Genomic DNA, 24,547 nt, shown 5'->3' on the forward strand with positions numbered 1-24,547 from the left:
ATTTCTTCATTTGTGTAGGTTTCGGGATGGCCTCAATGTTGTTAATCTTCATTCATTACCACTTTTACCATAAACCGATCTCTTCAAACACATTGAGAGTGAGACATGATGTGGAAATAATATAATAAATATAAAAATGTTGAAATATGTAAAAATTAAATAAACTAAATTATGAACCAAAAATGTAAATTACTTTTTCAAGCCTAATATTTTATTCGATGCAAAACAATTAATTGGAAAAATAATAAAACAAATGAATGCATATAATTATAATATATATAATATATAATATAATTATAATATATATAATATATATATATATATATATATATATATAATATATATATATATATATATATATATATATATATATATATATATATTTTATATATACATTAAGCATGTATAAATAAAATATACATTTTAATAACTGTTTTGTAATTTAAATTAATTTATTGTGTACATTTAAATAAACATTTTATTAAAATTACTACATTCTCTCAACTCAAACAAAATTTAAATTGCCTCTGAATTTTTAACGGATATATGAATGTAAAGACAAAAATTCCTTTTTTTTAATTTGTAATTTTCTTTTCGTCTTCACTCTTTAATAATTCCAAATAAAATCTGCTTACTCAGCAGCGCAAAAATTCAGTCAGATTAAAACCGTTTCCCGCCAGTAATTGCATTTTAAATATCATTTTATTCGTCACAATACCTTCGTCTCGAGTTCGATATCGTCCAAAGCAATTACTGGCGCGTTCGGTTCGCTGGAGTGGCACAAAGTGGAATGCACAAAATGCCAGATGCTTAATTAAAGTGATTAATAAGATATTTGCAATTAGGATTCACAGCGAGGTGCTTTTTAGTACATTAGGAATTGATAGATCGCGCAATTAGTTTGAACAAGTGCTCCAAATGTAACTATGTTCCTTGGGGTTTATTTAGGCTGTTAGAAGTTTCGTGTGCCAGTAATGATGTGTTTTTGGAGTACCATTTTATGTAAATATTAATATTTAAGTGTGTGTGCTTTAAATTAAGTAATTAATTATGTCTAACTTTAAGTGATTTTGATAAATTTGTTTACACCTCCTTTTCGGCGCAACAAAACACTAAAATTTCAATTTTCACTGTATATTTATCAAAAATAATAAAGCTAATAATGCTAGTTATTGTATAAAATGTGTATAATAATGAAGTCAATCACTAGTCATCATTGGACAGTTCCAAGTAGTGCAGTACAATATCACTCTTGGAATCTGGTCCGCCCCTCTGGTACTTGAATCGCCCCAAAATCTGAAAGCATATCAAAAGTTTCGCGATAAAGCCCAAAGCCATGGCCCAAAGGTAGCATAGAGCCAACGTGTCGTACTGCTCAGTCTCTTTAATTTTCTTTAACATTCTTGGCAACATTATGAAGTCTTTGGCGAGTATCGTGTACACCATCATCAGCAACCACGGTAGCGCTAAAATAAACTTTTTCTTAATCACACCCAGAGTCAGAGGGAAGCAGAGAGCAGTCAAAAGAACTAGTTCCCAAATGCAGTATTTGACTAAAATTTTTCTGTGATCTGTTGCGTATTCGACCTGAGAAACTGCCACGATGCTTGTGAAAAGCCACAAGCTGCACACCGCCAAAGGAAAATCGGGGTCCCGTCTTTTGAAATGGATTATAGTTTTTTCATTTATGCTCGAGTCTTCGTTCATTTTAATTTTTCCCTACAGTCCGAACAACGTTGACAAGACTAAATGACTGACTGACTATATTTGACTTTTAACTGAATTGTTTATAAACATAACCTGCGTCAAATTGATAATGATTTCACGAATATTTCATTCATATAATTTTATATCTCATTTAACACATAAAAGTTTATTGACCTGTACAAGTGTAAGAACGTGTCAGATAACACAAAGTGTCTATAAAACGTTTACTTGCAGAAATTAAAGCAGTAAACTTGTGCATCCCGTCGATATGGCTCCACGTGAATCGCTATCTACAGGAAGTTCCGGGAACAAAACCATTTTATGTCCCTACGTGCATACCGTAAAGTCCCAATTAAAATATACACGAAGGTGGGTTGAAAATCCCCAAGTGAATGAAATAGATTCTTAGCGATGTGTATTTTATAAAGCAATCCTAAAACTAGTATCGCATTAACTTAGAGCCAACCTTATGTAAAATTATTATTTCAGCGAGGTAAAAGTAGACGAACAAAAACAAACTGGAATGTTGGAGGCGAGGTTGCAGCGCCTCTGCACGTACTGCTTTTACGGCGTTAATCAAAGCAGTTAATTTTTTATTGCCTCTCGGAAAATTATAACGAGGTCCAATAAAGACGGCGAAAATGCAAGATAGTATGGCAATATGTGATATCTACAAGGAAATGCTTTTATGTATTCATCAACAAATTTTGTGCTTCTCCATATTTTAACAGATAACAAGAATTTTATGTATGTACCATACATATTAAAAAAAAAAAACTTTTGTTCCAATAAATTAGAAGAAAATAAACACTGCGGTAGCAGTACATTATTACTGCATAGGAACAAACATGTTTTTCTTCTCTTTATTAAAAGTTTATGCTTTATAAAGACAAATGTACGGTGATAACATAAATAGAGGACTTGAGTTCACTCAATATCACTTTTCAGGTTTCGCTCTGACAATAAGACAAACTGAAAAAGTTTACGTAACCCCTTTGCAATTTCTCCTTGTAAATTTTATTTAAGTGCATTAAAAATCATTAGCGGGTTTTCTGAGAGAAACGAATGCAACAAATGCACCTCAATCAATGCACTGAGTAGCGTTCAATATCGTACAGAATATTATAAATAAATGTAAATAATACTGACGTACTATTCAATAAATATTAACAATAGAAATATTTAAACAGTATGAGAAGTAATTTTATCATATAAATGCGTTATTTATTGTGAAACTTTTCTAAAGTTTTTAAGTTTGACAATAAAAATCTATCAAGTTTGTTGCTATAATAGATATGTATTATAATCAATAAGAATAGGAATATTTCAAATAATATCACTCATATTTATTTTTGAATCTACTAAATTACTATATTTTAATTTTTTTAAGTTTATCCTATATTTATATCGTCCATTAATATTGTTCATTATTTATTAATAATAAGTCTAAATAATGTATTTTTAATGCAAATGTAAATATACGTATAGAATTTTAAAGTAAACATCATTATTACTTTTAAGTTAAGTATATTATTTGGTATTTTAAAATTTTATTTAAATTAATATTTTAATAAATTAGAATATATATTCCTATATTTTTTATAGTAATAACATTTACAAAAATAAATGAAAAGAAATTTAAACTTATTCTAGATTTTTTCACATTTTGTTAGTTTGCAAAAGTGGTAATATTTTAATAGTCTTTATTCAAAAATGTTAATTCTTTTTTGTGTTAAATTTAAACAAATTGGAAAAATTTAGATATCTCCATTAGGAAAAAAGCTCCGTATAAATTTTTGATTATTCAGTCATGTTAAAAAAACGAAAAGGTTTAAATTGAGCTCAATATGTTTGCTCTTACCTGTGCCAAAACAAATCCAAATAAAACGCTATTTCTTTTAAGTTGATCGATATACTCTTTCATAAATTTATATCACACTTCATATTTTACAAGGTGGAACAGTTCACTATACTATCAAGAATTTTATGCAATTTTTATGTAAACTATCATATAAAAGTTTCAGGTAAACTATATTTTTATAGGATGCCTTTTAAGCCTTTATTATCATCTTCTTTCAAAAGTTGTTATATGATGAAATGTTCTAAGAAAGTAGTACGTCCAAAAATGACTAACATAAACCATTATTTGATAATAATTAAATTAGTTTAGAAAAATTAAAGATTTTTTAACAAATATTTTAATTTAAAAATTTAAAAAAAAAATTAGAACGATATCCAATTAACAGGCAAAAATCTTTATTTATAACTCATTTTTAATAACTGAAAGACATTATTCTTTTAATTTAATAGTAATTGATAATTATTTAACGTTTAATTATTATTGAGTCCACAAATATTGACACCAATAAATTATTACGTTCATTAAACGAACCCATGCATAAGATATACAGTTAGCAATTAACAGTTTAGCCTAAACCAAAGTTGTCATTAAAACAATTAATTCACGGGAATTATTACTAAAACTTGGACCTACTAATTTACCAATTTGAACTTAACGTATATCCGCAACCTGCGTGGAGTTACTCCGGAACTTTCGCAGTAAAAACTTTGAGGTTCCGTGTGCTAAACCTTAAGTATGTAGTGTTCTATTAGTTTTATTGCGTCTTGATGCTCGAAGGGATTAAACCGAAGAATAAAGTTCAACTTGATAGGATGGTTTCTAATAAAAGTGCACTGTTCCGGTGCAGTTGTAATGAAAGAAATTAGAATTGCAAATTGCCTTGTTGTATAAATCTTGTAGTAATAGTTTTAATTTGTAGCACAAATAACAGTACAAAGAAGGTTGTGTTGGAAAAGTACCCCGGTCCTTTATTTATTATTTTTTCGACGGCATGCAAATTCGGCATAAAATTAATAAATCATTCATTCCCCTATAATATCTAACCTTCATTCCAAAGTAGAAAGTTTCATAAACATCCTGCTTAATTAACACCTGGAGCATCTGAACTTGAAGTCTTGACATCGTTAAGCCAGTCGGAACCCTCACTAAAACCTAATCTAAAACCATCCTGTTTTAAATGCAGTCATATGTAAATTATCCTTTAAATATTACGTTGATTTCATATTGCGGATAATAAAGGACTTCTTAATTATTTTCGAGAAACTTAAGGGACACCTTATCCTTAAGTAATCTACTAAGGACACATCACGGGCATGTTAAAGTGCGCGGTGTATTGTTTAACTAAACATGGTCTTGTGTCGGGATTAAAGTAAGATGAATGGATGCAAGTGATCTTAGGTCTTGATGTTTCCTACCCAGTTCAGTGGCTTTTAATTATATTATGAAGGGTTTCAATTACATCACGTAACTCCCAATGGATGCAACTCAAATGTACTGCGGACTAGCAGTAAGGATAATAATGATCAATTTACAATGATGGACTGGAATAAATAATAAATTTTTATGTTTATAGCACGAGTACTATAAAATTATTTATGTTTTTATATCATTAATTATTGACTTTCGTTTTTATAATTAATTCAATAAAAAAATGTATGTAAGAAATGCAAGTGTGTATAAGTTGCCTGTAATACATCCATAAATATTTAGATGTTTGTGTATAAATCTCTATCCTTAACTTTATAGAGTTCAACCATAAATATTATAAAATGTTATTCCAGATATCCGCAAAAGTTTCATAAACAACACCGTCGAGAGACCATTATTTCAGGCATTGTAAACATTTCAATGAAGTTAATTCGGACTTGTGTACATAATTTCGAACAATATCCATAAAAATTCAGCGAGGGAATTTGAATAAAATAAGCGAGTCCGATGTAGCGAGTCCCGAAAGCATTGTAAAGGAAAACCAGGGACTGCAGCTCGCTGGGACCCAACGCGAATTGCCTGATCCCATGTTATTACGGAAAATATCTTGTCGGGTGCAACGCTAAACAACGGCTCGTTAATAACTAATAACCGTTGTGAGGGCGGATAAGTTAGTTATGCCATGAATTATTCAGATCGCCCAAAGATAATAACATCTTGTCGTGATAATAACGTCTTCAGATACGATTTATTGGTGAACTTCATATCGAACGTGCAATACGTTTTAGTTGTGAATGGAACATGGATACGTGTTGGCGTCTCGCACACTTTTAATCACGTCCCATCCCATTCTTAGCACGAGAGGGCTCCACAAGGTTCTTTATTGACATATGCCAAATTAAATGTCTAATCTCTTTTAAAAAATGGATGATTATAGTGAAAATAATGTAATAAAATACTTCGAATTCGTGGACAAAGATCATTCGGGGAAGATTAACAAAGAAGAACTGCAAGAGGCGTTAATTAACGGACAAGGTGAACATTTCTCAAGCGATTGCTGTAAACTGTTGATCGAATTGTTTGATCGTGAAAAAACTGGTCTTATTGGAGTCGATGATTTCGTACATTTGTATAAATACGTTAACGAATGGGTAACTGTTTTTAAAACTTACGATAAAAACAACTCAAAAGGAATTGAAAAGGATGAAATGATTCAAGCTTTTAAGACGATGGGATTTAAATTTTCAAACGAATTTGCCAGAATGCTAATTGATGTGAATGATCCAGTTAATCGCAGAGTAATTACTATTGATCAGTTTGTGGTGGTTTGTGTTAAAATACAGAGATTAACCGATTTCTTTAGAGTCAGAGATGTTAATCAAAATGGAGAGATTAGACTAAGTTATGAGGACTTCATTAAGATAACTTTGGAAATACTTTTATAAATAAATAAACGTAAAAAATTATGAGTTCTCTTTATTAAAAAATCATTGCGTAGTGTCGAATTATTTGAAATTAAAAAAAATTTGCTTTGAGTCATTGTATTGATTGATTACAAATATAATCTTCGAAGCTGAATGACTTACTGCGAAAAGAGTCTATCAGAAAAAGCGATTTCCTCATCTGGAATCCTTCCCTTCAGCCCCTAAATACTTCTAATATTGCGGGGGAACAAACGTAAAATGTGTCAAATGGGGCTTTAATAATTACGGTGAAAATAAATTTCGTCGTCATTCCATCAACCCTGCTGATGTAGTCGTTAAACTCGAATGGTTAATTAAGTTGAACATCTTCTTCCTTAATGACACAAGATCAACTTAAATAGTCACATATTATATTTATTTTCGATTTTGTGATTTATGCTGTGAATGACTTACGTTGACGACGGCTCCTTCGATGGGAAAGTATCTGAAGGGCGGTTTACGACCCTTGATGTACTGGAAGATTTTCCGTTCACCCTTCCGCCACTCGACCTTGTAGAGCTGCTCAAGGGACACACTGTGATCGCACTTGAGGGTTACGTCGCCGCCCCGGATCGCGTACCGGGGCATCACTAGCTCCAGATGGTCTATAGTACACAAAACACCTGAAACAAATAATAGCGTATTTTCAACCAGCAATCAATAAAGAAAGCACTAAAAGGTCGTTTTGCGAAAGTGAAATTTGCAAATTGTTACGGGCATAATTTTATCCGTTTATATCCATTGTAAATCAAATCAAATTCTTTATGTCTTGGTGTGAGGTGATCTACAGTTCTAAAAGACATGTTTCGCTCAATTTAAAGTTGTAAACTCGATTTTATTTGAAATAATTTGATTCTTTTTTCAGTATGGATAAGAAGCAAATTCGTACAGTTTTCTTGTTCCACTACTAGCAAGGCGAAATCTACTCGCAATATCAACATTTGGCCCAGGAACCATTAACAAACGGATAGCAAGGTAACGTTTTCAAGAAATTTCGCGGCAAGGGCGGGAACCTTGAAGATGATGAGCACAACAACCGGCCATCTGATGGTAAGAACGACCAATTGAGGGCCTTGATTGAAGCCAGTTCGCTTTCCACTGTTCGAGAGCTTGCTGTAGAATTAGAGGTAACATATACAACCATTTCCAACCACCTAAAACATATTGGAAGGAGAAACAAATAGGTACCGAACGAATTGAGGGAAAATCACAATAAACCTCCGTTATGAAGTGTTGTCTAATATTATTTTACGGATTGTGAATGAGCTGTTTCTCAGCACAATGGTTGGAGTGCAACCAGTGTCCCAAACATTTTCCCAAAACGAAATTGAACCAGAAAAAGATTAAGGTTATTGTTTGGTCATCTATTGTCGGTGTCATCCATTACAGCTTTCTATATTCTGATGAAAGACTTACAGCAGTGAAGTGCTGTGAACATATCGACGAAAAGCACCAGATATTGTCGTGTGTGCCCGGAATTAGTCAACAGAAAGGGGTAAATTCTTGTTCAGGACAATGTTCGCTCACACGTCCCTCAACTCTACACTGCAGAAGTGAACGAACTGGGGTACGAAATTCTATTGCCATACTCACCAAACCCTTTACCAACTGATTCAAACATTTCGACAACATGATACACGAAACGAGTTTAACTACTTCGTCGCTTCCAAAACCCCAAAATCCTATTCCTTTATAAATAAGCCTATTTTTCATTAGCAACAATATATTGACTCAATTGGTTCTTATTTTGATTAATAAAGTTTTATTTAGGCTAATGTTTGTGTATTTTATTTTTAAGGTTGAAAAACGCAACGACTTTCTTCACAACCTAATATCAGATGATTTTATTAAAATCGAAGGAGGCACAAATGAATGAATAAGACACTATTATGGTAGTTAGTAAAATTGAATAAAACAAAACTCATTACGTTTAACTTTGTAACTTTACATTTCAAAAATGTTTTCGTTTCATCATTTTGGGTCTCGAAAAGTATCCATTTATAGTTTCTCATGTAGAGTTTTATCGTTTTATGATTTATTTATGACCCTAATAGTATGTTTTATTGTTTAGGTCTGAAATGTGGTCATTTATGATATCGTTGCGTTCTATAAGCAGTTAAATTTAATGATACTTTGTGTGGATGTTTAATTTTCCAAATTTACTCATTTAGTATAACTGTGGTAATATTACGATGAATGTCACGTTACAATTAATTTATACGGTACAGTATAACGGTTGATAATTAAAACATTTAATATTAATTCCAGTTAAATTGTTTTAAAATATTGGATTAGTGTTGTTTAATAATTTAATCACTCGTGGGAAAAATTTGCCGTAATTTTTTTATTATTATAGTTTTGGTACAGTTTATATATTTTATAACAAATTATAAACAAGTGTCTACTAACGTACATTTTGCCGAGTCACAAACTGAATTCAATATCGGTACTGGCAATTTATACACAATTTAACTTATAACATAAAAATCTGTCCTAAAGTTCATATAGGATGAAACGTTCAACAAAGAATATTCTAATTATAGTGTGGCTACAATTGTTTAAAATTATCTGTATAAAGTTATGACTACAAAATTACCAGAAGCGACTTAGTTTCAAATGCCTGGCGAAATTAAAACGAAATTTAAATTGCAATTCCGCGAACGTAGACCGAAACTTCACCTTTGCAGCGTAAAATACGGGTTTTTGCTTATGAATATGCTATTCGGTTCGCCCGTATGACAAACAAAACTGTGCAAACGCAAACCGACAAGCAATAACTATGAGCGTGTCGCAGACATTTGACATAAATTATTTCTTACGCCGTAAATTCCATCCGGTTGAAACTGCACGTATCCCAAAATAGGAGCATAAAGATGCCTTAGTACTAGAGCCTCCAAAGCCAGTAAGATTAATTAAGCCACATGCTGCACATGCTAGAAAGGGCCAATTTGTCAGAGGAGCTACTTTTTTGCAAAAATATCACGTACGAAGCTAAACTGAACCTGTTTCTGTTAACTGTTTACCGACTTTAAGCTGCAATTTAATTACAAACACTAAATAACATTAATAATAGGTACATATTGTATTGTATTTTGCTTTAAAGATACATAACTTGCACTACATATTCCAAAAGTTATCTATTGATATTAATATTCATAATACAATAATATGATTTATATATAAAATTTATAATGTGTTAATTGATGCATTTAGTAATTGGGAGTCAGCACAGTAATACCATGCACTAATGTTATTGATAATTTGAACTGACAACTTGATATGTCATCATACGCCTTAATTAAATTTAAACTGGATAAAAATATACAATGTGGTACATTTGGAAACACTGCCGTAACTTTTTTATTTATAATACGATTTTCATGAGTAGTAGCTTAAAATTTAGGCAATAAATAATGCTCTGAAAAACATGAAACATAATTTTTATTTATGTTACTTGGTATGTATGATAACATATTTTAACAAATCCTTGAATCAAAGGGATGTTTTCATCTGCCATACTGCATGAAAACTTGTTTACAGTTATAACTGTTAATTAAAACAAATTTAAGTGGTCTACATTAATGTTATTTAAAAGCTTTATAAAGTATTAATTTGTAAATATCCTTTTAAGGATTAAGTAAACAGGGTTTTAAGAGTATATACTAATATATTTATGAAAATTAAGTGAAGGTTCAAAATTTTCATTATAATTCACATGCATGTAAAGGGAGTCTTTGCTTTTTGGTTTATTTTAAAAATACATAAACACTTTTTAATTATTTTAAAGCAAAAGGCGTGGATCATTTTAGAAAAATCGATTGCACTCCTGGTAAAAAAATCAAAGACTTTCCCAAGGTCGGATTCCCACCCTAAACACAATACGTCTTCCGATTCAATTTCGCATGAAAAATGCAAAATAAGGATTCGGTATTTACGTAATATGTGTGGCCCAAGCCATATATCATTCTCCATTATTAAATGTGATCCGTGTATCTCGAACATCTAGCCGAGGAGGCACTTACGCGTCACTCAGCCCGCTGAGCTGAATTTAATGCTCGAGTTGTCGGTGCTGTATCGGCCCACTACGGTTTCCATGGGTTAGTACACTGTGTATCAAGTAATGTCCGCCTGTCGATGAAATTACGAGATTACTTTGCATGGCGATTCATGACTGGATTATCTAATGACAGTAGTTCAATCATGTTTGTTGATAATTTTGGAATAGACGATCCAAACTTTAATTATGATGCCCATTGTTTGTTGTATCTACGCATAAATATGAATCTAGCAGAACTAATAATAATTTAATAAAATCGGTTCTTTTGCTAAAAATAATTATTTAACAGTTAGATTTTTTTTCCTACGCAACTTCTCATTGAAATTTAACGATTGAATTGAATTGAATTGTATTTTTAAACATCTATTTCGAAGTAACTTTGTTCCACTCAACTTTTCTGTTATAAAAACATTCTCGGCGGCTCAATTTATGTACATATAAATAAAATGGCCTGACGTGACCCAATTATATTTGCATAATTAAAACTTTACCACTTTTTATTACCTACATTATTAAACAATCCAATTTTGGCTTTTTATCGAACTGTCATTGGAATAATTATTCAACAATGTATTAATTAACGGGGCATTATATTTTGTACTGTAGCACAATAAAATTGTTCCTTTAATAATATATTCAACGGGGAGTGGTTTTCAAGGTGGCTAACATACAATTAACTTAACAAATGCTGACGTCCCCCAAACATATTGCTTAACGAGTAAATAAATTCTTTTGAATCTGCCCGAAATAATTCGCACCCGCCCTACCATGTTACACTGAAAAATAAATAAAACTCCAAAAACACGTATCCAAAGGGCGAATCCCCCTTGGTGGTTATTAAAACACACAGCTCGGAACTTTGATCTTAAAAGGCAAAAAAACCACGCACACAAAGAGACACGGTTAATCCCCTTTAATCTGTTTAATTTACAATGTTGCCGGGTTCACAGGCGGCCAAATCTAAATTGGCTTTCGTTCCGATCGCGGAGCTCGCTTCATGCCGGCTTAATTATGTACATAACTTCGCAGTTATTGCCCAAATCGAGTGGATTTTCCAGGTAGGTCGTAAAAAACACCGCAATTAGTTTTAATTGGCAATGTTAACGACTATTTGTATTTTAGATGTGGATGTTGAGAAGATAAACATTGCAATGGAAGCTGAATGATGAAAGGCCAATAAATTTCCTACGAATAAATAATATAACTCCCCTCGGATCCGCATAGGAAATAAATATCGGGGTTATATTTTTTTTTTTTTGGCCAAGACCTGAGAAGATAATGTGATTGTTGTAAGTATAGCAGGTGCGGCTTCCTGCGTTTTGTTTTATTTTTGTTACGATCGTAAACCACCTGCCGGCATACTTGTGGCTTCCGTTTTGTAATTTATAACTCGGCTTAGCGAAAGAGTATCGTAAAAAAGCCATTGTGAGATGAGATTCCCGTTCGGTGAAAAAATTATGTGGAATATACTGGATAAATTGTCTTGTTTCATTTCTTCAGTTATTGGCAAAATATGAGTTTTAGTAGACAGCAAGTTGCACTCAGCTTTCATAACAGACATTTGATTTCGATTTTGTAACGAATATTGAATTTCGAATTGCTTTTTTAAGGAAATGTATTATACTTTTATGAACGGTTCTATCTTATATTAGATAATTCTAAGTTGATTGTGATTTAAATAATGAAACGTCTTCTTTACTTAAAAGAAATATAATTGTTCACTAACAAAAGTAGATAAATACTGTGAAAATAATATATTGTTAAGAAATTGATTAGAAAGAAATATATTCCGAAACAAAAGATAAGACATAACTTAGAAACTGTTATTCTATCAAAATAAAATCAAATTCTTATGAATATTTTCAAAATTCATGGATAAATTTAAAATATATATTAAAAAACTATCAGTACATATTCTGATTCTAATGGTTAGAGTAACTACAAATGACCCATATATTCTAAGTAGGAATTCTGAAAAATATTGAAATACATTTTTTATAGCGTTCAATTTCCTAAAAATAAAATGTAAATAGAATAGAAATTTTCTGTACTATTAAGTAATGGAGAGATATGTATATGGGACTGAAGAAAAACTGAGATGAGAAGAACCGTCCTATTAATTATGGGATGATTTTTTTGCACACCCTAATTTCATGCCTCTCTTTATATACGGTTATTTTTATTTACCTAGTTGTTATAAAACTTTTTATTTCGTGAAGAGTTCATAAGTAAAGTAACCAAACCGTATATTCAATACAGTGGATTTTATAATTTATTTCTCTGTCCAACATCATTCTTTAAAGCTAAAAATGTATAGAGGTGTCCATTTATCGATATAAATTAAACAACAAATTGTACAAAAGTTCCGGAATGGTGAAAAGCAGAGTAAAATTACAGTCGATTTAAAGGAGAATGAACGGAGTTTCTATAAGTGGTAGAAAAAGCAAGACTAACAGAGCCGTGGACAGCTGCATAAATCAAGAAATAAACGAAGTCAGTGTGTCGGTGAGTACCATAAAACGAAGACTAAAAGAAGGTGGTCTCTATAGTAAAAAATTAGCAATTAAGCCCTTCATTTCTGCAAGAAATAGAGCAGCGAGACTACTTTTTTCAAGAGAAAATGGTAATTGGACAGACGGGCAATGGAAAACAATTTTGCTTTCCGATGGAAGTAGGTTTCAATTATACAAATTTGATGGCATTTCATGGGTGGGAAGACCAATTCATGAAAGGTAACGGTTTGGGAATATTTTTCTGGGTTTGGCATGGTGCCGCTGGTTAAGATAGACTGGATAATGGATCGTTCCTTTATCTAGAGAATCATATATATGCTTTCCATTTATGTTTAAGGCTTCTCAAGGAGTATGTGTAATGTCTTGGCTAGCACAAAGACCAGATTTAAAACAAAACCTTTGATTAAATGATCAGAAAATCCATTCGAAAGGACTGTCAAATTTGAATGAACTCTATGTAGAAGTTCAAAATCAATGGAAAGAAATATCGAACGCTTATATTGAAAAGCTACTGAAGTTATTAAATTTAATGGATATGCTACTAGATACTAATTAAAGGAAGGCTAAATGTACATAAGGTTGTTTTATAGATGCTCTACTTTTGACCCTTGAACTCCGTAAAAATTTAATTATTACATATAGAATTACGTAATAAAAAAATAATATTACAACTGCAAAAGCAAAGCAAAAAAAAAAAAATATGAAATAGTGTATTAGAGCTTTAATTAAAATTTCCATAAATTTATTGATGCTATAAAATGCAATTTACACTACCACTTTTTTATTCCGAATTTTAGATGCATTGTTTTGATTTGAATTTTTTAAACTGATGAAATAAATATTAAAAGAAAATTTTGAATACTCTTGTAAGCAAAAGTATTACATATTTATTTCTTATTTAAATATACTGATATATAAATATAGTGACATGGAAAATTAATGATTTTTAGTGTAAAGAGTTATTAAGTACTAAAATTTCAAACAAAAAATAATGAATATACTAATCTGTATCATTTCTTGATTGTATCTCAGTGATGATAGGGATACTCATTGACTTGTATAGACTTAATGTAATGAGATTATTACTTTCGTCCTGAGGTAAGTAATGCCATGTACTTAATGCTGAAGATCCTAGGAAATGTATGGAGAGAGAACTGAAGTTCGAAGTGTCCAGTCTATGATGTCTCACACGTGTTCATTCTGTGACATAGTTTTCCTCGCAATATGATGTCGGGCATTATCCAACTGGAAAACTGGATTTTGAAATCCTCCAAATAAAGTAGCAATTTCCTGTATTTATCGTTGGGTTGAATACGACTTCATTCTGTTTTACATCTCAAAGTTCTCGTGTTGTTCTCTACATCATTCCAACGTGAGAATAAATACAAATTAGAGGCTGATTGTAAATCAGATCTGTCCCTATTTTTTAAACTATAATTAGTAGCTGACGATGTGGTAGAGTTAAAGTTCACAGACGACGACTTTGACGTTTGTTTGTCGCTCGATGTGTTTCGGAACTTGTTCATATCACATTCTTCACAGTACTTCGACTCCAGTTCCTTCGATGGGCAAGTCTAACAAACGAAAGTTCTGCCCCTTCTAAACCAATAAATCGCTTTCTATCAAACTCAACGATATATCTTAAATTTACACCGCATCTTCGTACTAACATCATTTGAAATAAAAATTTGAAATATTTGATTCCTTTAAATACAACTAAATTGAAATAAATTATAAACTGCGTCTGTATTATTCGAATTAAACACATTCAAAAATTGAAAAATGGATGAAGACACCAAATTTTGTTAAATCTATGAATCTACACTGTGCGTCTTTTGAAACAGATAATTTGATATATTTCAGAAATCAGAATGCCAACGATCTTCTTTATAAATTAAATAAAATTGCATTAGCAACATAATTTTTAAACCACTAATAAATCTAATATCACCAAATTCCTTGAGAAATAATAATCTTATATTTTTCCAATCAGTACTTGCGCTCTCTCTTCGCTCTACGAACAGCTTCCACTCTCCTTGGTATACTCCAAATTATTGATCACCATTTTTCTCTAAGATCAAGCTCAAGCTCCTAAAAGATGCTGGTGGTTTCAATGTCAATTTGTCTTTGAAGACAGTCCTATACGTTTTCAATAAGTTTGGTAAAGGAGGAACTAAAGATGGGAATACCAGTTCCACAAAAATCACACGATCTAAGCGACCGCGACAAAATAACGTTATTTTGTGGAGCGTTATTTTTATAACTATATTGTCTCCGACTTCAACAGAATCTCGCCAGGCATTACCACGACAATGCGATCCACGATCGTAAACTTGGTTCCGTTCCTCGGAATCCCAGAGATACCGTATTATTGTTGTTGTGTTCATAAATTTCAGTAATAAAATATATTAAAGTAAAAATCTAATCTAAAAAAATGTTGAGCTAACGGCAAGTACAGATTTTGGAAATCTTCCCTTCTTGGGACGTAATTAATGAATGGCCTCTAAGGGTGTGATGAGATTTATTTGTATAATTTAAACATAACTTAGAAATATTTTAGGTCTAGGTATTTTTAAGATGTGACTTTTAATTTAGTTGACTTATTTTATGTAAGTACGAAATGGAACGGTCTGGAACGATAACGATTTGACTATGCTCGTTGGCGACAGCCATTTAGACAGTCGCTTCGTTTCACAGTTACTAGTTATTTCGTCGCTGAGAGTGCGACTAAAACGTTCCACAAAAATACCATTCCAAAATTGCGGTATTAAAATACCGACACATCTCTACGAGGGACCACTGTATCCGAGGTCGTGCAAAAACATCTGATCCAAGTTCTTGAGCAAATAGAATAATAATTGGTTGAATAACTAAAGTGTGATATCGTCGAACATACATAGCTTCTCGGTTTCGTATGATCTACTCCGCGCACTATTACGGAATCACCTCCAAAATCAACAGTTGGAGCCATCTTTTGCTCATGATATCTCTCACCATATCTCCAAACACACCCGTGAACGAACAATTACGTTATTCCGCTGCATGCTCTGCGGGCAACCGAATGTTCCTTATTTAACAGAGGGTTTCGAAAACGTTTTTTGTCTCTAAGTTCAGATTCATACAATTTTGTTCTGATGGTAAACAGATTTATAGAGATACCAAGGTTAACACGAAGCCTGTATATAAAGAATGTGTGGTTTCGTCTAACATTACAGGAAACGGTCTTGTTTTCTGGTCGTAACTCGTTGTTGACCACCATAACATATTATTATATTGTTACATATATTGACATTACCCGATATCGATTACAAGCGCGACTTTGTGAGACATTATGGATTTGGACTACATGTTGTTGATTCAAATTTCCATGTTCCAAAATTGCAATTATAACGGCAAAATCGTCAGAAGAAACTCTCCTTTGAGGCATTTTACAATTGTATATTGGTTATTTTGTCTATTAAATATATAAAAAGTAAAATAAAATTAATTTGCTGATCGTTTAGAGCTGTACATATTCAAAATATATTAGTGGTCAAAATAAAACATATTGAAAATATTTTTAAATCTATTTAATCTAGAAATTCAAATTATCCCTTTCAAAAGGTGCACAGTGTATTTGCTTTGTTTTCTATGTCACTCAATTAATTATATTTATGAAATAAACATATTTTTATAAAGTTAAATTACACCCTATAATACTTTAATGGTGAAAAATCAATATCAATCGCTCTATTTATTTCAATTTTTAAATTATTTTTAAGTCTTAAATCTTTCACATCTAAAATAAATCATTTTATATTATTCAAATAAAACACAGAAAAATAATTTGGACGTAGTCCAAAACAATAATTTTAAAAACCACAATTTGACTTCCCTGTTTAATGGAACTCATTAATAACTGAGAATGTCATGCAATATGATGATTTATTGCGAAAATTTTAATACGCGGCATAAAAGTAGGAAATTATAATAATAAACTTCGTTATTAATGAACTCATTTAGTTGAGCCAGTTGTAATCGTAAGTTTCTATTATACAGTGAAATATACAAAGTCATTTTGTTTTATTAGGTACAAATTTATACTGCAACTACTTCACATATATTTACTTAGAAAGTTTAATAAATTACGCCATTCTGTCAAGTTAAAACTATGGTAATTGAATGCATGTTAGATTAGTTTGATTAATAATTTTCTACCACCTTTGTGAACGTAATTTAGCAATTATTAACCAATTAGCATAAATAAACATCTAATTGCTGTAACTGGTTGTAATTCACACTGATAGCTTTGCCACTACATTGTAAAATGCAAATAACATCTGATAACTTGCAATAACTCTTTGTTCGGGTGTTTTTGAATTTATGGTTTTATCTGGGATTTTATTAAAAGCGTCGTAAGTCAACTTGAATTATTGGTCTTTCGACATTGAAAGACATTTGTAGTGCCCGACAATTTAATATACAACGTTCTAAGCAAACGGCAGATTCCCCCACAGGACCAAAATTGTACTTTTGCCTGCTTGTTAATTATTAAACCTTCATTCAATTTCGCATTTTATGCAGGACATCCTTGAAGTAGAGTTGTATCGTGCGCCCTTTCTGTGTCACGAAAAAAAAACTCTTTTATCTTGCCGATTTTGTCATACAATAAAGAAAATCGAACGCGATTCAAGTGGATAGGATTGAGTGATCTCCAACTTCAAAGCGAAATCCTTTATTTTATTTTATTAACTTCTTACGAATTCAATTATTAGTAGTCTATCTTGAAGATCAAATATCTAATGAAATGTATAATCTAGGTTCATTCTTATTACTTTGAAGTTAAATTGGATATATGATACGTAACAGGTAAAAATAGGTTGTGCATTTTTTGACAACTTAGAATTAGCAGCACTTCTTTTTCTATTTCAACTGAGCCATTATTTCAATTGAGTATTGTTCGTTTTACGTTGAGCTTTTATATATATTTATCTATAAACATAATCTAAAACAATTTATTTTATTACTAAACAACATAGGTATGTTTATCTGTTTCGAAACTTAGTGAAAACGTCTAATTTCCACGAGTTAAACAAACCCCAATGTTTCCTTTTCGGATAACTAAATTCTGTTTAAACTTACACATTGCTTTGGGCTTAAAACCTGTTGCTTAGTTTAAAACTAAATTTCATATCACCAGCTTTATAAATTTCGTAATCACACATTTTGTGTTTGATTCATTACAAAAATATGAACGAACAAAATAGGATTAAGTAAAGATAATAAAAATCTCAAAAACTACTTAGCATGTACCTCAAAAAAAAAGCAACGCAAACCCTCAGAACTGCCAAGGTAATCTCTGTCATGTCTAATTCATATTTAAATTGAAATTTTCGCCGGCTCGAGCCGAAAATATCGGTATGATCAAAACAAGGCACCGGGATGCGTTAAGAAAATGAGCGCCGACGGTTTCTGCACTGTTATCAAGTCGGGAAATCGGCCCGGGAGCTTCTCCCCTTCGGCGGTAGTCACGTACTTAATCTGACCTGCCCCAAACTAATTTTAAAATAAATCAATGGGGTGCCCGGAAACGGACCGCGCAACACTATGTTTGAATATATTTGTTTGAAAATGTACTTTTGAAGGTATTTTGAATACAGTGTTTTTAATACAGGATGGGAATCTAAACGAAGTGGATTTAGTTCACATAAAAGCGCGACTGTGGGTGATATGAGTCTGGCATCAATATCAGATTACACATTTATGCCATCAGTAGCATCTGTTTATTTTATATGTGAATTCCTGGAAATAGAGTATATAAGGCATTAAACAAAGGAATGTTAGAATTAGGTTTATGTTTACCTATACATATCCAATTACTTTTTCATTTGTGAAAAACTGTGAAAAATTTCAGTTTCTTTTAATAAAAAATAATCATAATTATTTTCGTTTCACTAACAATTTTTACATAAATTTTTAATTAGGTTCTTTAAAAGTTTCTCAAAATATTAAATATTTAATAAATTTAGTTTATAATTTGTGTTATTTCAATATAATTTTTTATCAAACACTAATCTACTTAAACATTTGTAATATACAGTATTACTCATTTAAGTAGGAAACACTTTTTTTTATAACTCGTTTCAGTGGATAATAGCTTAAAAAAATAACAATATTTTTTTTTGTTGATTATCTAAATTCATAATTTTAGCTAGTAACTAGATAGCATTAGTTTTCATGTTCGGTATTGTCCTTATTAAAGTATATATCAAACTGTAGAATTAAATTATAAGAATGAATGAGTTAAATCATCATTTGATATTTAGAAACCATTTTGAAATCAACTAAATGCAACAAATCATAATTGCTGAAAGGAAATTGGAATGCCTTCTATTCACAACAAAGTACTCGAATTTCAAACTTTGTTCATTTGTTTTCTAATTTCATATATTATACTAACTGTAAAATCTTTTTTTTTTCACATCTTTAAGGTATACCAAAGTGTGTACTTAGTTTTTGTTACATTTTGTTTTATTTAGTAATTTATACTAAATATTTAACATGCTTAATTTTAGCCAATTAAGCAAGTTTTTATAGAGCTAGAATAGTGAGCCTGGATGAAGGAGAAGTTTTGTTTAGAGAAATAGAGCGGTGTTTAAACAGAAATGTGAGTATTGTAATACGATATTGGTAGGCATGGAATAAAGAGGGCAGAGGTAGAAGAAGAAGTTCCGGAAGATCCAGAGCTGCGACAGAATCGTCGTCTTAGATTATTGGCCACAAGGGAGAGGATGAGTTCAACGCGGATGTTTGCTGATGATTTTTTGCCAATAAAGATAGGTCAATTAGAATTGGATCTGTTTACCTGCGTATAAGGTCGCCTACGGATTTATCGTCCCTTTTCGGACTTACTTCTACCAGTAAACCAACGTAGTGACTGGTGAATGTAACGTCAACAGTGGGATGAGGAATGGAATCATATTATGTATAGTAATGAATCACGCTTTTGAAAGACGTGATCCTCGCTTTGCAGTGGAGAGTCATCTTCATTACTCTATGGGTTTAATGGTATGGGGTGCTATTGCTTATGGTAGCAGGTCACCTTCAGTTTTCATTAGTGGCAATATGACGTCCCAATGATTTGTGGATGACGTTTTGGAACCTTATTTTCATCCCTACATAAGAAGAGATTTCGGACTAATTTTTCAGCAGGATAATGCTTGTCCACATATTGCCAAGAATGCAACTTCCTGGAAGCCTCCCATGTGAATCTACTGTCTTGACCATCTAGATCTACAGACCATTTTCCAATTGGGATGTGTGTGAGACATGATGGTGCGATGCTTAGGGAATTTACAGCGCCCTTCATCGATTCTTAATGAACTAAGACATCAGATTCAATTCGTGTGGGATGAGATACTTGGATATGTGTGTGTGGATATTCACATTAGATCGATACCACGACACGTCAATGGGTGTCTCAATCAAAGAGGAACGACAATTTATGCTTTAAGATTGTTTAATTTTGTAATCAATTATTATTCTGTAATAGATTGAGATTTTTCTGAAAAAAAAATGAAATAAATTAATTAGGTTTTTTTTGTATGCAGTATAATTTAACTTAATTATTCGATACTTGCAAGTATTCGAATTAATTCTATTCTCCCGACACTACACTCTATTCATGCTAGGCACGGGGTGAAGTAAACAACAAATATTCAAAAATGTATTTTTTTAGTTTTCTTAAGAAATTAAATAGTGTCACGTATACGCATATCATACCGTCTTTCGGTTAACTGCAAATTTACCATAGCACGATACTTTTTATACCCACCTTAGTATAATTTAAGTAGGCGTGAACAAATTCCAACCCTTCCGAAAGTAAGAAATCTGTTACGCTGAAATAATGTACTTATCACCCAACTACAAAATATTTAATTATGTTACTCCGTTACTTCTGTAAATAGAGTTTAGTTTAACTGGTTGAAATGTAGAAATTTATTAGAAAATGATTTTTAATTATGTCACATATTAATATGGAGTATGTTTTGTAAAATTTGGTATAAATTATTATTATTATTATTATTTCCGTCAATTTTTCTAATATTTTTACTCAATAAGATGATCTTATTTTTACTCTATAAATTGATTTATAGTATTAATAGAGTTAATAGAAATAAAAGTTAAAGTCTTGTTGGTTACTTTGAATGTAAGTAAATATTTATACGTATGTGTCAAAACAGATAAGAGTATTTTATAAAAACATACCTCCATATAGTGTATGATACCAAATTTAAAATTTGGTCTCCTTTGTTTCTTCTTGAATTAATGAAATTTTAATGCGTAATATTTAGCACTTAATTTATAGATATATTTTTGATTAAGTAAGATTATAAGGATTTATATCCAATTCGAACTCAATTTTAATATAATACTTGTAAACTTAATATGTGTATGGATTTATGGACTGGATAATTGGATTAAATGAACCGGCATTTCTAAATCATCGCTAATAAACCAAGCAATTTTTCCATCAAATATGAGAATCTGAAAAAGCCCAGTTATTTTTATAGCTCTTGTTTTATTTCTCTAATGCATTATTGTTCCACAGTTATAATTTTCGCTCCGGGACAGACTCCCAAGACTTATTGTGCAAATAATTGCCTTATATAAAATCGCCAGTGGTGCCACATGTGACCCTCGTGCGAAGAAGGTTCATAATGGCATATTATTATGTTCCTCGGTTAGTAACATTGTCACGTACCGACGCTAATTTTCAGCCGTCCAAACCATGGAAATTATTTCACGGTGTATCGCTTCTAATAGTCCTGAGTGTTGGGTACGTTTTCAGAATCATTTTGTAAAAAAAAAACATCTATTACTTTATTGTACCTTTAAGTCGTCTATGACTGAAACATTATTGTGCACCGAAAATTGCTCCAACATCAAAACATTTCCTTTTATTACTCCTAAACCATTTTGCCTCTAACTGTAACAACATAAATGTTATAAAAGGTTAATTGACTTTTCCAGCGACAATCGAAATAAAATAAGAAAGGCCATAACGGGGAAAACTTTGAATAAGTTTGGCTATTGGGGATTTTTCCTTTATCTCCGTTTATTGCTAGCCGGCATTTTCCGAAGAAAAAAGCCGATTTAATTAAATTTATTAGTTAATTATTTCATTCCGATTCTCGGGGCTGATCAGAAAGCAAACTCGTCGACGTGCACACAAAGGAAACTTTTCTTCCCGAGAAGTTTTCGCTCTTGTGTGCGGAGTCGAGATTGTAGATAATAAAGCCGAGTGTGTTTCTTGCACAAACTGTTACAGTCAAGTGGAACAGTAAATAAATGTTGCAAACTGACAAATATATCTCCCCCTTTTTTGCTTCCGTTTTCCAGTCCACCCGACTTTGACATCCGTTTTCAGCGCTCACATTGTGCATTAACACAAAACTGCCAATTAAAGTAAAAACTCTAGGAAACCTGAACATCTTTGTATAATTAAAATTTAAGCTTCAAGTAGTTGATGAATGTGGGCAATATTCTCGACCTAATAAAGAAATATTACGCCATAAAAATATTACGGTCGTGTTACAATGTAAACTGCGTGCTTAATACATAATGTATGGGCGTGGCAAAATTGTTTTGGCCATCACATTGACCAGGCACTAGAACCAGACCATTACGGGAATAGTGCAATTAACTGGCTCTAATATCAACACGTGTCCTACACACATGTCACACTAAATGAATCTTGATTGTTGTTTAAACTATCCACCACATGCTTGAGCTTATATCCCTTATTTTGGACGTGCATATTATTATTGTTGCATGCAATCTAAACAAACTAATCTATGATTGACTCTTGTTTGTACGCCTAATTGTGAAATAATTGTAGCTTATGAATATTTAAATACCACCAATATAATGCTTATTTTACTCCGAAAAATAAACAATTCACCATTGAAGATGTTGAGTTATTTAGATTCTCTTAGACCTTATACAACTTTTTAAATATTTATTACGATATATTCTACAATAATATGAAATAAAACAAAATTTATTTTATCATCAGAGACATCCTGTGTCTTAGGACAAATAATCGGACGACCGTCTTGTGGCCCTCTGGTAGTTCTGGGTCTTCCGGAACCTCTTGCTCTAACTCTTGCCCTCTTCACTCCATGACTGACCACAACAATACGTTTTCCGATTGACTTCAAATTTTTATCATTTCTTACTTACACCTAATTTTATAAAAATAACTTAATACGTTCTGGGTGTTGAGTTTTTTTTGCAGGCAGTATATCAAAAGTGCGCATTCGCCATTATTTATAGTGATTTCACGAGTTCAATTCGTAAAACAATTGTTTAATTTAGCGATTTAATCAAAATTAAAGTTTATTTAAAAGGAGAAGATCAACTTTACAACAGCGCAACATGCTGAAGTCTCGGGTCTATAAATGGAAGTTGTTGAGCTATTCTGACTTTTAATTTCAGTCGTGTTTCCTTCCGAATGGTGTATTATTACAACTTTTGTTAGTAAGAAACTTTTTAAATAGTTTTATTAGAAAAGCTGCAGCACATTATTTAATTAAAAAACTAATTACTACTATTGTTTGATTTAAGTTAATTTATTTTAATTTACACAAAGATTTCTAAGCTGGAATTTATTAAACATCAAACAATAACGTATATCTTGAGTTGAAGTTCACAGTCTACCTACATTAATATTCCAGGGAGAAAAACCGTCACTCACAATCAATTTAGTGACGTCTTGAAAACCGAAACCAAAAACTAATTAAAGCGTTACGGACGTAATATCTCAACTGACAAGAACATCATCATGTGATGGATATATCAAGAAAATAAAGATATTGAACAGCTAAATGAAATTACACTTTACATTGCTTTTTGAAAGTTTATGCATTTTGAAAGTTTGTTACCACGATAGAAATATATTTTTATTTGACATAAATTGTAGGTTTTTATATTAACTTATCCTGTGAGTATTACGGAAGAGTCCTTTGTTGTAAGTCCTTAAGAAGTAAACAAATCGATAATTAAACATTGCGGTATTTGTAGACTGTAAGGAAAAATGCATAAATCCCGTCGATCTGTAACAGAGAAAATATCTTAGAGAAAGAGGTAGCTGAACTGGCAGTAAAACTTACCCCTCTTTTACGTATATTAGTTTCAGGAGTGTTAAAGAATGGGAAAATAATTCACGGTAAATAAGGGCGTCAAGAGAGTCGAGAGTTCTCTTCAACTGTCTCGAGTACTTCGCCCCTTTGTTTGTTAACCTTACGAATTTATTTCTATAATAAGTAAAATAAAACTTCACAGGAATATATTGTGGCGTCTATATGTAACTTTTTAATAGTATAATTAATTATTAAAACATATTATAATATGTTTAATATTGTCCAATTTTAAATTAAAATAATTTATATTTTTTTTAGCCAGGAAAAATTAAAAAATACCCTAATAATACTCTATTTTACTCATTTGGAATGACAAAACTATGTTTAATTACATT

At 31.5% G+C, this 24,547-nt stretch overlaps 1 protein-coding gene across 1 annotated transcript in view; it reads right to left on the minus strand.

Moving 5' to 3' along the window:
• The window catches only part of LOC126266528 (uncharacterized), a 149,036-nt gene that overhangs the window by 23,080 nt on the left and 101,409 nt on the right, over positions 1-24,547 (minus strand). The window contains exon 3 of the mRNA XM_049970688.1: positions 6,874-7,082. Within this exon, the coding sequence (XP_049826645.1) occupies positions 6,874-7,082 (209 nt within the window). The remainder of the gene's footprint in view (positions 1-6,873; positions 7,083-24,547) is intronic.

The sequence above is a fragment of the Aethina tumida genome, chromosome 1 (assembly GCF_024364675.1).
Source record: "Aethina tumida isolate Nest 87 chromosome 1, icAetTumi1.1, whole genome shotgun sequence".
Taxonomy (NCBI): domain Eukaryota; kingdom Metazoa; phylum Arthropoda; class Insecta; order Coleoptera; family Nitidulidae; genus Aethina; species Aethina tumida.